Source organism: Zonotrichia albicollis, chromosome 19 (genome assembly GCF_047830755.1).
Source record: "Zonotrichia albicollis isolate bZonAlb1 chromosome 19, bZonAlb1.hap1, whole genome shotgun sequence".
In the NCBI taxonomy this organism is placed as follows: domain Eukaryota; kingdom Metazoa; phylum Chordata; class Aves; order Passeriformes; family Passerellidae; genus Zonotrichia; species Zonotrichia albicollis.
The window spans coordinates 8919444-8937939 of NC_133837.1; the positions used below are offsets into that span (position 1 = coordinate 8919444).

The 18496-nt window shown below is 45.6% G+C and overlaps 1 protein-coding gene and 1 long non-coding RNA gene across 2 annotated transcripts in view; both read left to right on the forward strand.

Moving 5' to 3' along the window:
- The first annotated feature begins 2079 nt into the window (after positions 1-2079).
- Positions 2080-18496, forward strand: part of HLF (HLF transcription factor, PAR bZIP family member) — a 35969-nt gene continuing 19552 nt past the window's right edge. The window contains exons 1-2 of the mRNA XM_074554772.1: positions 2080-2451; positions 3642-3977. Coding sequence (XP_074410873.1) covers positions 2346-2451; positions 3642-3977 — 442 coding nt within the window. The 5' untranslated portion in view covers positions 2080-2345. The remainder of the gene's footprint in view (positions 2452-3641; positions 3978-18496) is intronic.
- LOC141731183 (uncharacterized) lies at positions 8708-18223 on the forward strand. Its single transcript, XR_012583131.1, has 2 exons — positions 8708-10070; positions 11212-18223. It is a non-coding gene; the product is annotated as an uncharacterized LOC141731183 (long non-coding RNA).

Sequence of the window (18496 nt, forward strand, 5' to 3'; positions counted from 1 at the left end):
GCAATTTGGCCGTCTGAGGCAACGTTGGTACGTGTACAGTCATTTAATAATCCACAGCTTTTTTCCTTGCTTAGGTGACACCTAAAACTCCTGTGCTGCTGCTATCACACCCCTGCTCCAGTTGTGAACTGTGTGGCATTTGTGGCATCCCAAGGTTCTCCCAAGCCCTGCTCAGCCGTGCCCTGAGTCTGTCCTGTCACTTGTCTCTGGTTCTGCGGGGCCTGATGGTCACAATCCCCAGACTTCATGTTTTTGGTTGTGCCAGTGCAGTTTTATTGATTTGAGTGTACTTTGGACTTCCATCAGCTTGTTTTAGGCAATTCATTTAACAAGACACCTAATAATAGATGATAGAATTATAGAATCTCATTATTTGGAAGGGACTGACAAGGATCATTGAGTCCAACCCCTCTGCACAGACACCTCAGCAATCGCACCCTGTGCATCCCTGAGAGAATTGTCCAAAGGCTCCTGGAGCTCTGGCAGCCTTGGGGCTGGGCCAGTTCCCTGGGGAGCCTGGGCAGTGCCAGCACCCTCTGGGGGAAGAACCTTTTCCTGATATCCAGCCTAACCCTCCCTGACACAGCTCCAGCTGTTCCTGAGTCCTGTTCCTGGTCACACATGTAAAAGATACAGTAGATACACAAGGGGAGAACATAACTGTTCCTCAGGCAGCTTATGTTTCTAAATACTGGGCAGTTTATGCAAATAACTTATAAATATTCTCTAGAAGCAAATAAAGATGATTATTTATATTTGTTGATGGTTAAAAGTTGACTTTTGAAGAAAGAGTCACAAATAAACACAGATGGTAAAACTTTGCAAAATGCGATCCAAAAGAAAACCCAAATGAGAATAAGGGAGATACAGATGCCCACAGGCACCTGAAGGGTGAAGTTACTCTGGGTGTAATGCAGTTCTTGCACAACCTGCACGGGCTGAAGGCCAGAGCAGATGGAAAGTCATCTGTGCTTGAATGAGGATCATGGTGAGTGGGGAGGAAAGTCCCATTTGAGCAAAAGCAGGGCCTGGGAGTCTTAGTGGATGACAAGTTGACCATGAGCTGGCAATGTGCCCTGGGGGACAGTGGGATCCTGGGGTGCTTTAGGAAGAGTGTGACCTCTCCCTCTACTCAACCCTGATAGGCACATCTGCAATGTTGGTTCTCATCCTGGGTTGCTTAGGACAAGAGAGACAAGGAGCTGCTGGAGAGGGTCCAGCACAGGCCCAAAGATGATTTGGGGTCTGGAACATCTCTTACAAGAAGAGTCTGAAGGGAGTTGGGCCTCTTTGGTCTGGAGAAGACTGAGAGGGCATCTCATCAATGCATATAAGTATCTCCAAGGCAGGTGCCAGGAGGATGGGTCCAGACGTTTCTTGGTGGTGCTTCTTGGAGGAGGAAAAATGGCCATAAACTAAAACACAAAATGTTCCACCACAATGTGAGGAAAAGCTTCTTTCCATGGAAGGTAGCAGAGCCCTGGAACAGCTGCTCAGGGAGGCTGTGGAGTCTCCCTCTCTGGAGATCTTCCAAACCCACCTGGACACGTTCCTGTGCCACCTGCCCCGGGTGCCCCAGGCAGGGGAGTGGGACTGGCTGATCCCCAGGGGTCCCTTCCAGCATGGTGACAGCCCTGCTCGTGCTGGTGACAGCGCTGTCACCCCAGGGTGACACCTGGCAGAGAGGCGGGGGGAGCTCGGTGGGAAATGCGGGCAGGCCTCACGGCCGGTTCCCTTAGACACGGCTGGGACCCGCCGTGCCCCGCAGCCCGGACCCCTCACACCGCGGCAGCGCCGGGTCCCGCTGCCCCGGGGGAGCCGCCTCGCTCGGATGTCCCGAGCGAGGTCAAACGTTCAGGCTCATTAACATCTCATTAACACATTCCTCCCGGTTACCGGGGAGGCGCTGCGGCCCCGCGGGGGGTTCGGGGCGGGTGTCCCGGGGTGCCCCCCCCGGTACCGGCCGCACGCGTGCCGGGGCGGGGCGCACGGGGGGCGGGGCCGCTACCGGGGAGGGGCGTGGCAGGCGCGCCAATGGCGGGGCCGCTCTCGGGCGTGACGTCAGCGGCGGCGGCGGCTGCACGTGGGCGCGGAGCGGGCGGGCGCAGAGCGGCGCAGAGCGGGCGGCAGGAGCGGCGGTGGCGGCGGAGCAGCTGCGCGGCGGAGGGGCCTGACCCGCGCCCGGTCCGCGCCCTGTCCCGCGGCCCCAGCGCCCCTCGCCACCGGCGCTCGGCCCGGCCCCACGCCCGGCTCACCGCGCCGCGACAGCGGCTACAGCAAGGGGGAAGGAACCGCTCGCCGCGCAGCTGCCCCCTCCCCGCCGCCGCGGGCAGCCCCCACCGACCATGTCGCGGCCGCTCCCGCTGAACCCCCCGTTCCTGCCGCCCACCTACGGCGTGCTGAAGTCCCTGCTGGAAAACCCGCTCAAGCTGCCGCTCGCTCACGAAGACGGTGAGGCTTCCCCGTGTGTGCCCCGGTCCCGCTGTCACTCGGGGCCGCCCCACGGTTTTCCCTTTCTCCCGTCCCTCTGCGCCGCCCCCGCCCCGGGTGCACCCCTGCGATGGAGCCCCGGGACGGCTCGCTCGGGGCGCTCTGCGGGAGTGGCGGCCGCCCCGGCTCCATCTAACGGGACGCGCTCGGTGCTCCCATCGCCGGCCCCGGTGGATGGACGCCAAGGGCGCTCGGTGCCTTGGGGAAAGGGGGCCGGCATCCCCATCCCAGGCCCCACAACAAACCGCTCCCGGCCCCGCGTCCCCCCGTTCACCGGGAGAAAGTTGTGGTTTCTCCGGGAAGGGAGGCAGCTCGGGAATACCCGTACCGTGTACGGCGAGCGGATCGAGCGCGCACGAAATGCAGAAAGCCAGGGAAGGTCTCGCAGTTCCTGCCTCCTCGTCTTTCCGAGTTCCACTGCCAAGCGACTCGCAGGATTTCACCGGGGCTGTTGTATGAGGTTAAAAATAAAATGCTGCGAAGGCTTGGTAGCTGACAGGAAGCTTTAGGAGTTCAGATTCTTGCAGATCTTGCAGAGAAATCAGGCATTTCCCTTAGAAAACGTGCACTGAAATCATTGGGGGCTGTAGAAATGAGGAAGCCTCAGTTAAGCTTTTTTTTTTTTTGCTTCTACCTTTGAATATTTTGTTGTGTCTTCTGCACATCAAAACTGTGTTTTGTCAGCCTTTGCCACCGTATATTAGTAACATTTAGAAGTGCAGAATTTGGGGACTATTTTGCTTGTGCCAGGACTAACAAGATTGGGATCTTAGTTTAGAAGAATGATAGGATCCCAGGGACTTCAGGGTAAGACTGTTCCTTTAGAACAGAATATATCAATAGCTTCCAGTTTGCTGGAATACTTAAATGCTCACTTTTAAGTCTGTTGAGTACTTTTTGATGCTAACGTTCAAAGCTGTGCATGGAGTGGAACTGTTAACTAAAAACAAAGGGCAATTTCAAAAATGTGGTTGGTTCCCACAAAGGTGCTCAGGGACATGACCCCTCAGTTCTCTTCCAAGCAGAGTGAGTCAAAGGAGGTATTTTTTTGAAGGGAATATTCCCTTCTTACAGCAGAAATAATGGAAGTAGTAGTAATTAATGCTTTAATTACTGAATTCTTACATGTTTGTTATGTGTTTTTGTTTAAGCATTCGGTAAAGAAAAAGACAAAGAGAAGAAGTTAGATGATGACAGCACTGGTACCACAGTCCCTCAGTCAGCTTTCTTGGGTCCAACATTATGGGACAAGACACTGCCATATGATGGAGACACTTTCCAGTTGGAATACATGGACCTGGAAGAATTCCTCTCAGAAAATGGCATTCCACCCAGCCCAAACCAGCACGAGCCTAGCCCACACCAGTCAGGTCTCCAGCAAGCTACCTCAGCATCACCTTCTGTCATGGACCTCAGCAGCAGGGCTTCTACTTCAGTCCATCCAGGCATGGTGTCGCAGAACTGCATGCAGAGCCCAGTCAGACCAGGTAAATCAGCCCTCAGAACTCCCCTGTGGAATCTGGCATGAACCCTCCTCCCCTCTGTAAATCACTGCTTCTCCCTGGGCAGCTGACAGGCAGCTTAGAGCCCAGAGGATTCCTGTCACTCACACTCCAGCAAATAAAAAGATGAGCTCCAGTTATCACTAAGCTGCTCCACCAGGATTTTTGTTTAAATTATTGAAGGAAAGCTCTGGGAATTCCGTGGAAACTTGGCTATCTTAGTTGGTGTCTTAGCTGTTAGCAAGTAAAAAGACCACAGACAGAATGGCATAGGTGCCACAGTGTTAAAAGTGCAGGGAAAAGGACTGGGAAAGAGAATTATTGGCCTTCAGCCAATATTTGATGTGAGACACAGGAGTGGGCAGTTACTCTGGAGTTAAAGGTTAATGCTTCTTACTTGAAATTTTGGCCGTAATCTTACTCTCTACTGAGCAAAGTAAAATTTGCCACAGGAACTGAGTTTTGGAACAACATTATAATCTTGCTTAAATTGGCATAAACTGAGTGTAACTCTGACCTGAGTTCATAACTTGCATCCTTAGTCACCTTACGCTTAAGAAAACACCATGGAGTCCAAGGCCTGGTTGTAATGCACAATTCCAGCCTGTCTGATGTCAGTGGAAGTCTTTTATTATTTTATTAGCACTTGAGATCATCCCTTTAGAGACACCAGTTTGAATCCAGAGTAACTCCTCTGGCTTGACACCAGCATGGCTGAGATCATGGGCAGTGGAAGAGTGTCAGCATTGAAGTTTGGGAAACATGGAGCTTTGCCTTTTTCCTTAAAAAAAAAAAAAAAAAAAAAAAAAAAAACAGAGAGTGACTTATTTATTGTGCTCTTCTGCTCACATGAGGTGTGCTGGAGCAAAGTGTGCTCTTGGCAGCAGGAAACCACTCCTCTCCCTTCTGCTTGATCGTTTGCCATGCTCAGTGTGCGAAGTCATTGTCAGAATCATCTGATAAGGAGGCTAAATAAATAAATAGAGAGGCAAAAGTTGTGGAGCAGGATGAAATAGAAATGTCTTATAAGTCTGCAACATTCCTATCTTGTTAAAAAGAAATAAAATATTCCCCAAAGCTCCCCAAACCTGTCAACATACTCCTTGGCCCCCCCATCAGAACTGTGTTTAGTCATGGATTTCATTTACTTACTTTTACTTTGTGTGGATTTGACTTTGCTTTGTGTTTCAGTTTCAAGGCTTTTCATGGTTAACTAATAACTTAAGGGTGTCCAAAGTTAAAATATATTTGGAGTAGGCAAGAGCAGAACATGAAACCCATTGCTTTTTCTGAGCCAGCTTTAAAAATAGTGCATATGTGCTACATCGTTTTCTGTCACTTGTGCACGCACAAAATTAAAAGCAGATAATCTGTCCCCATTCTCTCTTTTTTTCAGAGGAGCCTAGTAGTGAGCCAGGCTTTTAATGATCACCTGTCAGAATTTATTTGTAATCAGCTATCTGTGTGACTTTTCAACTCATTGATTTTTTTCAGTTTATCCTGAGCCCTTTGCAGCTCGGGGTTACAAACTTATCTCACAGTGCACTTTTTTACTGTTGTAAAGGACATTATGTCTCTTGGGGTAGAATAAAACATCTAAATTTGCAGGTATTTTTCCCAACACCATCTTGCCTTAACAAGAATAGATTTTTTTCGTTAAATGTTTTCATTGCCTTTTTTTTTTTGTAAGGGAGCTCATTTCACTTCTTAAATAATATTTTCTTGTCCCTCATTACAGATAGAAGTGTGGCTTCATTAACAGTAGCCTGGTTTATCATCAGATTGTTGAAATTTTTATGTGCTGTCATGTGAAAACCTTTCTTTGACAATCAGTACTGAAGAGAAGACCATCTCACAGTTCAGCATTCGAGCAAGTTTGAGAATATAGGAGCATAAATTTTTTTTTACAATTTAGTAAAAGTAAAAATGAACATTTAAGAGTTATCATAAAAGGGGCAAGGCAAATGTGCTGCTTTGAAATAGAGAGGTAAATGTTAAAATCATTGTAATGGAGCCTGTTGCTTAATATATCTTAGAGCATTTAAAATAGATTTTTAGAATTTTCACATAAAGAAAGGTTTTTAGTTGGTGTGAGCTATCATTCCAGTATAGTGTTGTGATTTGTGTTACTGTAATAAAGCAAAGAACAAGTCATAGGAAGTATACCATTTCAATACAGATTAATTCCATGTGATCCTACTACCTCCAGGAAAAGTGAATGTTTTAGGTGATAGTAATTCTAGAATATTCACTGGTGTGCTTTCTGAATTCTGCCTTGCAGTGGGCGCCTGTTGGAGCGTGTGGGGCCAGAGGGAGGGTCGGGCCCTGTGCTGCTCCTGTCCCTCTGTCCGTGGCTCTGGCTTGGCACCGGGCTCACGTGCAGGTGGGCACAGCTGCCAGCCTGGCTGTGCCCTGCCGGGGGGGACATCCCTGGGGGACACATCCCCCTGCACGTGGAGCCCCAGGGGATGGTCCATGGCAGAGCAGCATGAGGAGATTTAATGTGTGCATGTGTTCCAGCACAAGCCTCATCTGTCTGTAGGAGTGAGTGGCGCCGCCCAAACGTGTTTTGTGCCATGTCTGGAAGAGATCAGGGCATCTGCACTGGCATTCCCTGAGTGTCATCAGGCTCAGCAAAGCTCTGCTGACCCTGACTGTGGACGTGACATTACCAAAATCCTCATGGATTTGCTTTCTCCCTGCTAAAAAATGTAATGGCAACAAAAAGGATTCTGTATTTTCAGCTCAGATTGTCTGGTCGATGGAAAGATGTTTTGGCTCATCAGTTTATCATCCACAAAGAACAGAGCCACCACTTACTTCCCATGCATTTCTGCTCAGGGAATATAGTTACAGAATTTTTGGCTTTGTTTTGATGAGGGACACAGGATAATGACTTGCAAGAGTGAAACCATGTATTTATCTTTCACAATGCTGATTTTGTTAATAAAAAATAGTATTTTATTTTTAGCATTGCAGACCAACATTCATTGTCATGTGTAGATGCATTTAAAACTCCTGTTTTGTGTTGGTATTGGATGCTGGTAGGTTGATTGAAATCTGTGGTCTCCTCAGAAAAAGGTTTTCAGATTTTTATGAAGTTTTCAGAGTAACCCATTACTGCAAACACACTTTTGTGGTTCTTCATGTTGTACACCTTATGTAGTCTTGCAGCGGAACGTCAGTCTCCATTTTTAAATGCAGAGTCCTTAAGGAAATTTGGAGTAATTTTTAGCTGTTTGTATGCAAAGGGAGTGTGTATATTTTGCAAGTAGCTAGTTGGTTGTTGCTTTGCACCTGGCTCTTTGCTCCGTGTAGCCCTGGTGGAGGTGATTGGGGCAGGTACTGCAAAGGGTTTGAAAGGTGTGAATTAGAGAAGCATCAGCTAGATCTGGCAGAGAATACGAACTAGAAGGTTTTTGGGATTTTGTGGTTAGATCTTAATTTTCTGTTTGCCACCAAAAATCCTTGGATGTGGGGCTGTGTCACAGGGATGCTGCTGGCACAGTGATAACCAGGTGTTGTTTCTGCCTTGCTCCAAAGGAGAGCAGGGTTGTTGGGGGCTCTGAGAGAGCTCCCTCTTTGTGTTCTCTGATGATGGTTTTCTGTCTGTGTTGCCTGCATGGCTGGGTGCCTTAGATTACTTGCCAAAGATTATTTAAGGAAAGAAAAAAAAAAGAAAAACAAGCTTTGTAATCCACTGCAGAAATATACCTATGTGCAATATCTGCAAAAAAGTAAAATTAGGGGTACATTAATCAAAAAGCTGAGAATTGTTTCCATGTGAAGTGCACTTACACCTCCCACCCCCGAAAGATTTTTGTGAAGTGCTGTGGTGTATTTGCTCAGTCCAGATACTGTCTAGAGCACAGTATCCATTACCTCTGGCTTCTTGGGCAGGCACGGAGCTGCAGTGACTGACAGCAGGCACCGCTGGGTGGGTTTCGGTGCTTTTGGAGCTGGTGTTTGTGGGGGGCACTGCAGGCAGCTGGGTGGGTTTCAGTGCTTTTGGAGCTGGTGTTTGTGCTGGGCACTGCACCCATCTGGGTGGGTTTCAGTGCTTTTGGAGCTGGTGTTTGTGCTGGGCACAGCAGCCAGCTGGGAGAGGCTGTTCTTGCTCCATGCACTCACTGCAGGGCAACCCCAAAGGGTGTGTGTGCAGCACTCCCTGGATTGCAGCCTTCCTTCCCCTGTCTTTCTTAACGCGATCTCCTCCTCCAGCACAGCTTGGCAGAGCCAAGGGCAGCATTCCCAGCTGCCAGCCTGTGCGTGGAATCCTCTCCTGAGCTTTAATCATTGTTTACAGGCCGTCCCCGCGCGTTGCAGGAACCCCTTCTCTCCTGAGGCCGAGGGCTCTCGGCGGGAATTTCCCGACCTTTGGCCTCCCACGTGAGGGTGGCAATGAGCAGCTCCAGCATGGCCGGGCTGGTACCGGAGCTGCGCTTCACATTGAGCCTCACGTGAGGCCGGGCTGCCTGCAGGACCATGTGCTCCAGGCACGTGTGCCTGCCCTGTGCAGCCCGGCTCAGCCCAGCCCAGCCCGGCTCCGCTCCTGCCGCCGCCCCGGTGGGAGCGCTGCGCCCTGCGCCGCTGCCACGGCAGTGCGATCCGCGGGCAAACCTCGCTAAACTGCTCTCCGGATCAAAGGAGGATTCGAAATATATTCAGGCAAATATTAAAAATAGCCTGTCACATGATAACGGGGGGGGGGGGGGGGGGGAAAGTGCTGAACGCACAGGCTTGTTAATGCTGGAAGCAAGAACACTGTGTCTCCTTCAAGAGAGCTAATTTTAATATTCGCAGTTAAATGTTGATTATTGGTTAAATAATTGCTTGACTGCGTGAAAGAACTTGAAGTTAGTTCAGAGTTCAAACGGTAAACAGCATGAAATAGTCTTGGGTGTACAGGGAGAGGTCCTTGTGCCAAGGAAGGGCTGTCCAGACTTAGGAAGAAAGCATGGGAAGATCTAGGATTGGGGGTTTTTTTTGCCCCCCTAAAGATATTTCAAGGATGTCTTGAGTGTCAAGCTTGTTACAATTAATTAGCAAAGTACAATATATTTTTCAGAGCTTTGCTTCTCGTCTCAAAGTGCATTGCAGACTGATTGGTTCTCAGTGCAGTGATTTGATTTTTTTAAGGAGCAAGTACACCCTGAAGTCTTTCATAAAACAATATATTATAGTCAAGGGAGAAGACCTCATCAGGAGATGTATACAAAGACACCACTATTATCTGATTAGATGAAGCTACTAGGAAACACATTAAATTGTTCAAGCTCTACATATTTTTATGACAGCAAATTGGCAATTGTGGAAGCTGCAGTGGCCAGGTTCTGCCAATTAATCTCAGCAATAAGTACTTTGCTCCTCATGTGGTCTCCCTGATTTCTCTGTTGCTCAGCAGGTAGGCAGCTTGTTGACTGCTCTCCTGTCACCTCCCAGGTGGAGCAGCAAAATGTCACCATTCACTCTCTTGTCATTCATCTTTCTGGAATTTTTTTAAGGGGGGTAGCAGCTCTCAGTGGCCAGTGGAGTTTTCACAGGATGAAAGGACTTAGTCACTATCAGTAAAAAGGACTGTATGCATTATGAAATCATTTGGTTGCCTGGCAGTACACTATGGAGGTGTTTAGTATTTATATCACGCAAAACTTGAGCATAGGTTTCTTTTTTTTCCTTTTGTTTAGTCTTTCTTTCATAACAAATAAAATATATTTTAAATATTTTGTCTGAATTTCACAGAAGACTGGTGATCAAAAAAGAATATTTCAGCTAAGTTATTTTCAAGAAAAGCTGTGGGTTGATCTTAAGTAGATAATGAAAGCTCTGTAAAAAACCATTTACTTAAACCTCAAATCTATTCCACTTAATGGACTAAGTTATACATAATCACTTGGTATAGAAAATGAGTGTAAAATGCACAACTGTGTCAAAATGAATTTATGGCAAATGGGTTTTTGCAGCTTGTATAATCTTTTTTTAAAAGCGAACAAATGGTGACAAAGAAGGTCTATGTTTATCACAAAGCTGAATTTGGTCCTGAGAGCTTGAGAGTTGCAGTGTGGAGAGCTAACACAGGTGTGTAAGGCAGCATGTGTTGCAACATTTTTCTTTTTTTTTCTTTTATTCTGGTGCTCTTCATAGCACTTCAGCTTTGCATGACTGAGTTGCTATCCATCAAGTTTTAAACAAATGCGAAATATTGTTCAGCCTCTCACATTTCTAACACGCTTGAAGCTGTGGCACAGTTCTGCTTCCCTGTCTCATTCTCTCAACTAAGTTTTGCCAGGGCTAAATTGGGGCCAGATTTTTGTTGTGCACCCTCCAATACCATTGCTTAGCTCCTCTGATGTGGCAAGCTCTTGCTTCAGGGTTCTCTGCTCAACATGGAGAGAAGCAGCTTCGTCCCACTGGCATTATTCTCTTGTTCATATTACTTGCAATTTAATGAAAACAGGCACTGAGCATCTTGGAGCTCTTTGTTTTGGTGTATGGCTGTTGTAGGAGGAGATAAAAAAATCAAATTGCGTTAGGGTTCTAGAAAACTCAGCTTCTTGTTAACTGGAACACAAATGTAGATTCCTACTCAAAACAGGAACCCACAGATGAGTTCATCAATATGTGTTTCCTACAAGCAAAAGCAACAGTGGACTGGTGCAATAACTCACTGTAACCAATTGTCATCCTTAAATATGTAGTTATAAAGCAAAGAGACAAAAATACAGAGTTTGACGAAGATTTGTTGAAGATGGAGAAAAAATGGTTTAAAAAAAGCATTCTTTTCCAATTAGCCTTAGGGAGCTCAGCTTGCTGTAAATTCTTTGTTCTGGAACATGGCTATGGACAATAGGTCAAAGATTAAGTAATTCATTACAGAACTGGTTGGTTCTCCTGAATTTAATAAACAAATGAATGAACCAGGGTTCTCTGTCCACAGCAAGATCAATTAATTTGTGTGGCAATGATTGGATCTTAAGTTTTATTTAAAGCACTTGCAAGGCCTTCCTGCTAACTTAATGTCTGTGTGACTACTGCTGCCTTTGAGGTGAGCTGGTCATGCAGCACTCGTGGCACAGGTGAAAGCACTCCAACAGAAATTAAATGTGGAGAGGAAGGAAACTGTAAATTGCATGTGGAAAAAATGAAGGAACAGTAATGTGAAACTTCAAAACACACAGTACTGCAGAAATGTGTTTAATGGAGCAATCAATATTTTTAGGACAGCAAGATTATTGCAATAACAGCACCAAACCTTCTTGTAGAAGACCAAGGCTGCAGAACGTAAAGCACAGGCTCAAGGCTTGCGCTGAAGCAAAAATGGCGTAAAACAATGCAGTCATTTTTAGCAACTCACCATTGCAACATTTGGAAATTTGTCTTATTGCACTAATAAATCTGTTTAAAAAAACCAGCTGTGTTATTAAGTTATTAAGTAGGAACTGAGCACTGAAACCCAAATCCTCTTCCTCATCACAGCAGAGAGGGTTAAACTGAATTTGAAGGGCCCTGCAGCAATCAGCCCTCAACTGCTGCCTCTCTTTGTGCTGCATAGTGGAAATATGGATGTTGGTGATGTCTGCAGTCCCTGCAGCTGTGGCCCTGTGGTGGGGCACTGGCCCTTCCAGGCACGAAACTCCTGCAGCATTTGCTTGCTGTGAGAGATGAGCATTGGGGTATTTTTTTGGTTACCATTTTTCTATGAAAACAAACCAAAACTGGTCGTGCTAGGAGTGCATGGCCTCTTGCTTGGTGGTTTTTGATTATATAGTCGGATTTTAACCAAATGTATTAAGAAAGTTGGGATTTTGAAGAATTGATTACAGTCCTGAAATTTCATGAAAATAAATGAGTGGATGTATGATGGCATATAGGATGGGAATGTGTTGCTGAGCATGAAGAGTAATGCAAATGTGCATTTGCTACGTCAGAAAAGGTAAATAAGACCTTTAAAATGCCTGAGCTGTGTGAAATGCTTTTAGAAAAGCTGACACCCTTTTAGACACCATGAAATGTCAATTCACTTTGAGAAAAGAATCTGCAAGAAACCAAATTTAATTGGTTTAGTGTGTGTTGGAGGGAGGGGAGTCAAACTTTTTCTGCCATTCTTCTTCCTTGGAACTCCTCAGCTTCTCAGATTTTGTGATTAGATGAGACTCTGGTATTTCATTTATAAAGAGAGTTTAGAAAAGGAGCTGTCAGGTTTGTAAGCAAGATCTTGAAAGTTCTGATCCCATGCAATGGAATGGTCTTGATCCTCTCGAAAGCCAAGCACAGTTATTTTACTGAAAAAATTTCTCAACTTTAAGCATCCTTGCTGTATCCTTTCCCAGAGTCACCCCAGCTCTGCTGCCGCGTTTGAAACTCCCTTGCAGTGATCCAAGTTCAGATTTGATGGCTCTTATCACAATTACTGCAGTGTCACACGCGGGTGGGCGTCCGAGCGACCTCGTGCGCGCATCGCGCCCTGCACACCCGGCTGTGGCACAAGAGCCACCTCTGATCTGGGACATTTCCCACCCTGCCACCGGGGTCTGGGCTGCAGCGAGGTCAGGAGTCAGAGAGGAGCAGAGGAGAGTGAGAGTGGGCTAAAAATGTTGAGGGATCAAAGAGGAAAAGTAGGTCGTGGCAGGGTATGTGCGCTGGGAGGAGGGCTGGGGGAGCACAAGTGAGGAGGAAGATTTGTTTTGCTATTGGCTTTTCAAAGTTGTGCAATTTAAGAATTGGATTAACCTGATATGACTTTGTTTTTCTGCCAGATTAGATATGTTGAGTTTGTTGGCATTGTGAATTGTACAGTACATTTTGTGCTGTAAAATATGGGTGTGTCAGGATAGAGCTGTAGTGACACAAGCTGCTCTCGGTGTAATGCAGCGCTGCTGGCTGCACCTCCCTGCTCTTTCTGCCCCAATACATCCTTGGTAGGGCATTTACAAACCTGAGAGAACCTCTCTGTGTCCCTCCAATCTGTTTCCAGCACAGCATGAAGACATTTTAGTACCATTTCTGGTAAGGTAGCATTTACCTGAGTTCTAAGAATCTTTGGTCTGGCTGTGGCTGTGTCTCTAAAAAAGAAAAAAACTGTTTAAAAATACACTAAAGAGTTTCTTCCTGCTTCCTCAAGATTAAGTTGGAGAAAGTTTATTGGGAAATGCTGCAATTTTTTTTGTCTGCCTTTTTTTTCGAAGAGTGAAAAAGCAGATACAGATCTGAAATAACTGCAGGTGCTGAGCTCACTGTTGTTTGAAGTATAGTACAGCAGCATATCAATGTCAAAGTAAAATTTTCACACTAGTATGTTTGCTCAATGGTTTTGTCTTTTTGGTTTTGTTTAGTTTTTGGTGCTGCATTCATCCTGAGGTAATTTGATCTGGTGTATCCTTTTTATACACTGGGCTTGCCCTGTGAGACAGCCCAATTCTCTCTGCTTATTGCTGGGTGAGGGTGGAGTACTAAAAAAGGGTGGACAGAATCACAACCCTGTCCAACTGGGTGATCACTGCTCTGATTAATAAAGAATGTGAAGACTTTGGCAAGTGAAACTACACATACCTTGGGGCACTGTTGTTTAATTCCTGCTCTGGTTTTCCAGACTTTTCCAGGAACTTGAGGCACTCAAGCAGGTCAGTCATGAGGGACTGACCATAGCATGGCCTTTATGCCCTCTGTATCAAGAGCTGTACACTGAAAACTGAGGAGTTATATCTCAGCCCATGGTGAAGATTGATTCTCTTGGAAGAGAAGAGCATAAATAACAGATCAGGTTAATAAATCACATATCTAGATTGTGTCATGATCCTCAGCCATGTGTTGTTAATGTGTGTTACTCTACTAACTCATAAAGGCAAAAAGCCACAGGGCTTGCTCACCAGGTGAAGGTGTTTCTGGAGTGGTAGAGCATTCTTTGAATTGTTTCTGGAGTGATAGAGCATTTTTTGACTAACACCAATTGATTAAAAGGGAGCAGGAAGCTGACCTTGTGAACACCTGCATCACTCAGCTCTATACTTACATGAGACAATTAGGGAAGAGTGCAGCATATTTAAAGCTAACCTGCATATCTGCCTTCTGAGGAGGTTAAACCACAAGCCTTCAGTAACAGTGTGGGACAGCTGTGGTTTGGGTATCTGCTTGAAACACCTTGCCTGTGGGTGCCTTGGCACTTAAAAAATCAGGGCATGGATTGTCCAGGCTGCAAGGCCTGATGTTGATCCATCCATAATCACGTGGCTGCTCTCAGAAAGGCTGATTTTTCACTTGGACCATGCTCATCACCAGGTTTAAGAAGCACTTTTCCAGAGTCTCTTATCTGCTCAATTTTCTCAGTGCGATACGGTTGATGTCATTGTTGAAAATTGTGGTAGCCTCTGTCTGGAAGCAGCTCTGGACACGTGAAAAGGAGTCATTAGCCAAGGAGAAGGAAAGAGCTGGAAGTGTAATTGTCAACTCGTGTGCGTCTCTGATTTCAGCAGGTGCTGCACGTGTCTGGTTTATCAATTTATTTCTGTTAGAAAGTAAACAAATCTCACTTTTCTTATGTACTCTGGTGGCTGCTTCAGCCGAGTTGCTCTTATCTGCAGCAGGGATGTGCTTCTGAGGTCTTGTATCTGGGGGCTTTTCTTTCTGCACCCACATGTAATCTGCTCTCAGGGATCACGTGCAGCTCTGACACTGGCCAGGGACGCTGTTTTTCTGTCCCTAACTCATTTATTTAAAATCATTATTATCACTGGTGTCAAAATACAGTACCTGATCATGGGGGCAGCTGTTGTCCTGTATGTTTTTCAGGTTGAATCCTTTGGCCAGGTTGTGTCTCACGTGCTGGCCGTTTCTCTGTGTTCAGGAGTGGCTGATCAGGGGGTGTCGGCACAGTCTGAGCTCTGGGGGCTGTGCACCCTCCGTCCTGGACCCCATCCTGCCAGGCCTGAGCACCTCTGAGTCTCCTCAGTGTGAACTCCAAAGCCACCCAGCATTGTGCATTTGTGAAACACTGATGGGTAGCTCTCAATCCTGTCCCAACAATGAACTCCCAGTGCCTTTTCCAAACCGGGTTCTGTCATCCCTGCAGGAGCTAGTGGTGTGTAACTCCAGTGGAGATCCAGCTGAACCAGTGCTCAGCCCTGGGAGCCCAGTTAGCACCTCATTAAAATCCACCACTGGCAACCCAAACCTTTAAGCAAACTCAAGTAATTTTTCCTGCTGCCCTTCAGTTTGCAGCCCGTGGCTGGTTGTTTTCCACTTTCTCACGTTTCCCCAAGCTGCTGGTGTGTACAGTCTGAAGATCACATTTAACCAACACAAGGAAATCAGCTTGGCCCGACGGGCTTCTCCATCACGTGGCTGCAAATGTGTTCACTCTGTTCTGCCAGATTATGGCTGGCTGAGCAAAATACAGTGAAGCTCTGGGCTGCTGGCCAAGCTTTTATTTCAGTTTGGAGCTTACAGCCACATATTTGCTCTTTGGCAGGACATCCACTGGGGTATATTTGGATAGTAATCTAGCATTGTTTTGCTGCTTTTTTCTTCTTTCTTTCTTTTCTTTTTTTTTTTAATGCACACAGATAGGATAATCCCAACACTTTGCCCAGTCTATAAGAGATTTGTCAGTGTGCACTGTTATGTGTGTGCACTCAGAACTTGTAGCTGTGACCTTTGATAAATATAAGTCAAAGCAATTAACTTTCTTTTATTGAAAAATGCTGGATGTCCTACTCTTTTCCCCCTCTGTGCTGATAACAGAGCTGTGTTGTTACTCTTTCCAAGATCAAAAGCTTCACTAGGGTTTGATTGAAGTCCAATTATGGAAGGAAGTAACTGTGCTGGAGCCCTGAAAATAGCAGTAATTGTTAAAATAATAAAGTGTGTCCTTGTGTGTCTTTATAATATTTAAAACTTCTTTTGGGGTGGAAGGGGGTGGCTTTCCTCTAGCTTTAAAATGAAAATATTCGCAAATGTCCTGGGAAAATAGGAGTGTGCTGTTAGAAGAATTCCTTTTCTCTGGATTTCTTCCTTCAGTTCTCCCCCCCAAGCTGCCTTCCTCAGAAGCTGTTTGCATGCTGCCTGACTCATGTAGGAAAATAAAGCTGGATTTGATTTTTAACTGTATGGGAAGCTTTGAGTTTGGTGGGGGGATAAAGGCTTTATGATGCAAGCTCCTTTATTTCTCTGTGAAACAAAAATGGGCTCTTCAAAATGCAGTGTGTTTTGGAAAGTTGGCTCTGGGTTTGAAACCCCAACATCTCCATGGGCACCCGTGTATGAAAAAGCAGTACAAAAAGACAAAATGCTTGGGAAGGGGTAAAAGCATGAGGGCAAGGGGCAGTGTTTGAGGGGCAGTTCCTGTCATTTTCCACAGGGACACCTCTCCTCCAGTGTTTGGTTGGTTTGGTGTAGATGGGTGGTATTGAGCCTTGAATTGTGGATTTTGGTTACTTTATAAAAACTTTGAGCTGTGTCTGAACAGATCAACACTGGCAAAGCTGAAATGCTTTTCCCCAAATCTGTATGTTGTTGTTTAGAGTATAAATACATTTTTGCTTCCTCTTAGTCTCTTCTGCATCCTCAGAGAGGAGGAACCTGGGAGAAAGCCAGTGGAGAGGCTCTCATCTGGAGTCAGCTGGCAGAGCTTCAGCAAGGGAGAGCTTTGAGTCTTGATCTTGAAACCCAGCGTGTCTAAATTTCTGTTTTCCAGTTGTAGTGTTGAGTTAATTGAAACACTGATGTAAATAAATAGAAATGAAGATGATAATATGGACAGTGATTGCCACAGGGGCTGCTTTGGTCATTGTACAGCTGGGACTGGTTTGAAATTACAGCAAGATTTTAGCAGGGTTTGGTTCCATTTGTTTTTAGTTTTTTTAACTCACGTGCTCGCACACACATCTGATACAGGTAGGACAAGATAATCCTTATGTGAAAATCAATCCATGCATGCTTTTATTTCAGCCAGGTGGACTCAAAATCACTGAGTACTTAAATAAAATCTTTGCATCATAGATAAATGGTATCAAGTAATAAGCCCAGAAGATTGTACAGAACAGGACTAGAATTTTCTTGGAGCCTTAAATTCTTAGGACAGAATCTGTTAATTTAATAATATGAGTTTTACTGCTGCACTCTCTCCACTGCAGTAAAAATTATTTAATCCCCTCTTTTTGCTTTTAAACTCATCTATTTATTCTGACTGTTAGACAGTTTGATGTATATAACATCTGTAAAATACTCTGCCTTTTCAGCTCCCTGCTCTTACTGGGTTTGGATGGATCTTTGGAATACAAACTGCTTCATTGCCTTCTGGAAATTTTTATTTATCAGAAGCCTTAGCAAGGGGTGCCCTGCTGGTGTTTATCCAGTTGGCAGCTTGAGCCCCTTTCAGAAACAGCCCTGGCTGATCTGGAGGAGCTGCTGAAACTCATCAAGCAGGTTCCTGCTCACCAATTACCCAGTTAAGCAGAAAGAGGAAAGGTGTTTCTCTTGCTTGTATTTTTTTTTCTTCGCTAAGTTTAACCCGTTCTTCCCCAGGCCTGAGTGGTTGTGGGTGTGTAACGTGGCAATAGGAGCAGGGGGGATCTCTTACCCACTAAAAACACACCAGGATTGCATCCCTCAGCTGGGACAGACAGGCAGCTTCCAGCATAAATCTGCAGCATTCTGATTCTCAGCTGAGTCCTACCCAGCCAACCTCAACCAGTGTTTTGTCCACATTTTAACATACTCTTAGGAAAATAAAAGAAATTCCCCTCTCCAACCAAACCCCTCCTTACTTCAAAGCCAGTAATGAATGTTACATTGCTGCCAGAGCAAATTTGTTGATTCCCAAACACTCCTACTGTGTCTTGGTTGGAAGGCTTAAATTGCTTGCATAATAAGTGCTGGGGATAATATAAAAAAGCTCTTTCTAGTAGAGTTCTGGTTTTCAGTACATATTATAAGAATAAATAAGTGCTCAGATGATAGCAGACAGCTGGGCTGTCCACATCTGACTGTCTTCTGCATTGATTTTTAAGACAGACCATGTGCATGGCTGTTTGCTGGCTATCAATACCAGATGTGTCTACTTGGAATTCAGAGGGATTGTCAAGTGACAGTGCAGTTGTGAAACAAATAATTTTGCTCTTGATTACTGAAAATAGTAAATGAGTGGTTAGGATAAAGTGAAGAGATATTCTCAATTCCAGTAGAGAGCAAGAGGATGAAATGGCTTTCATGACTGCCATTAACAAACAGTGACTTGGTGAATATTTTTTGTTTTTTCCTTCCTGCCTCCTGCCCAAGGAATTGGCTCCATGAGCAGCACAACCTCGGTGGGTCCTCTGGTGTGTAATGAGGCTAGGAAGGGAAGAGCTGCTTTCATTGACATTGTTTTCACAAAGCTTGTTGGTAGCACTTGGGGATGCCTTGCTGCCAAATTTGCTGGAAATTGGCCAACAATTTCCCAAGCTTTTGGGAGGGGGCTGGACATCAGGACTGCAGAAAACTCATTTCTCTGAAATCAGCTCAAGAACAGT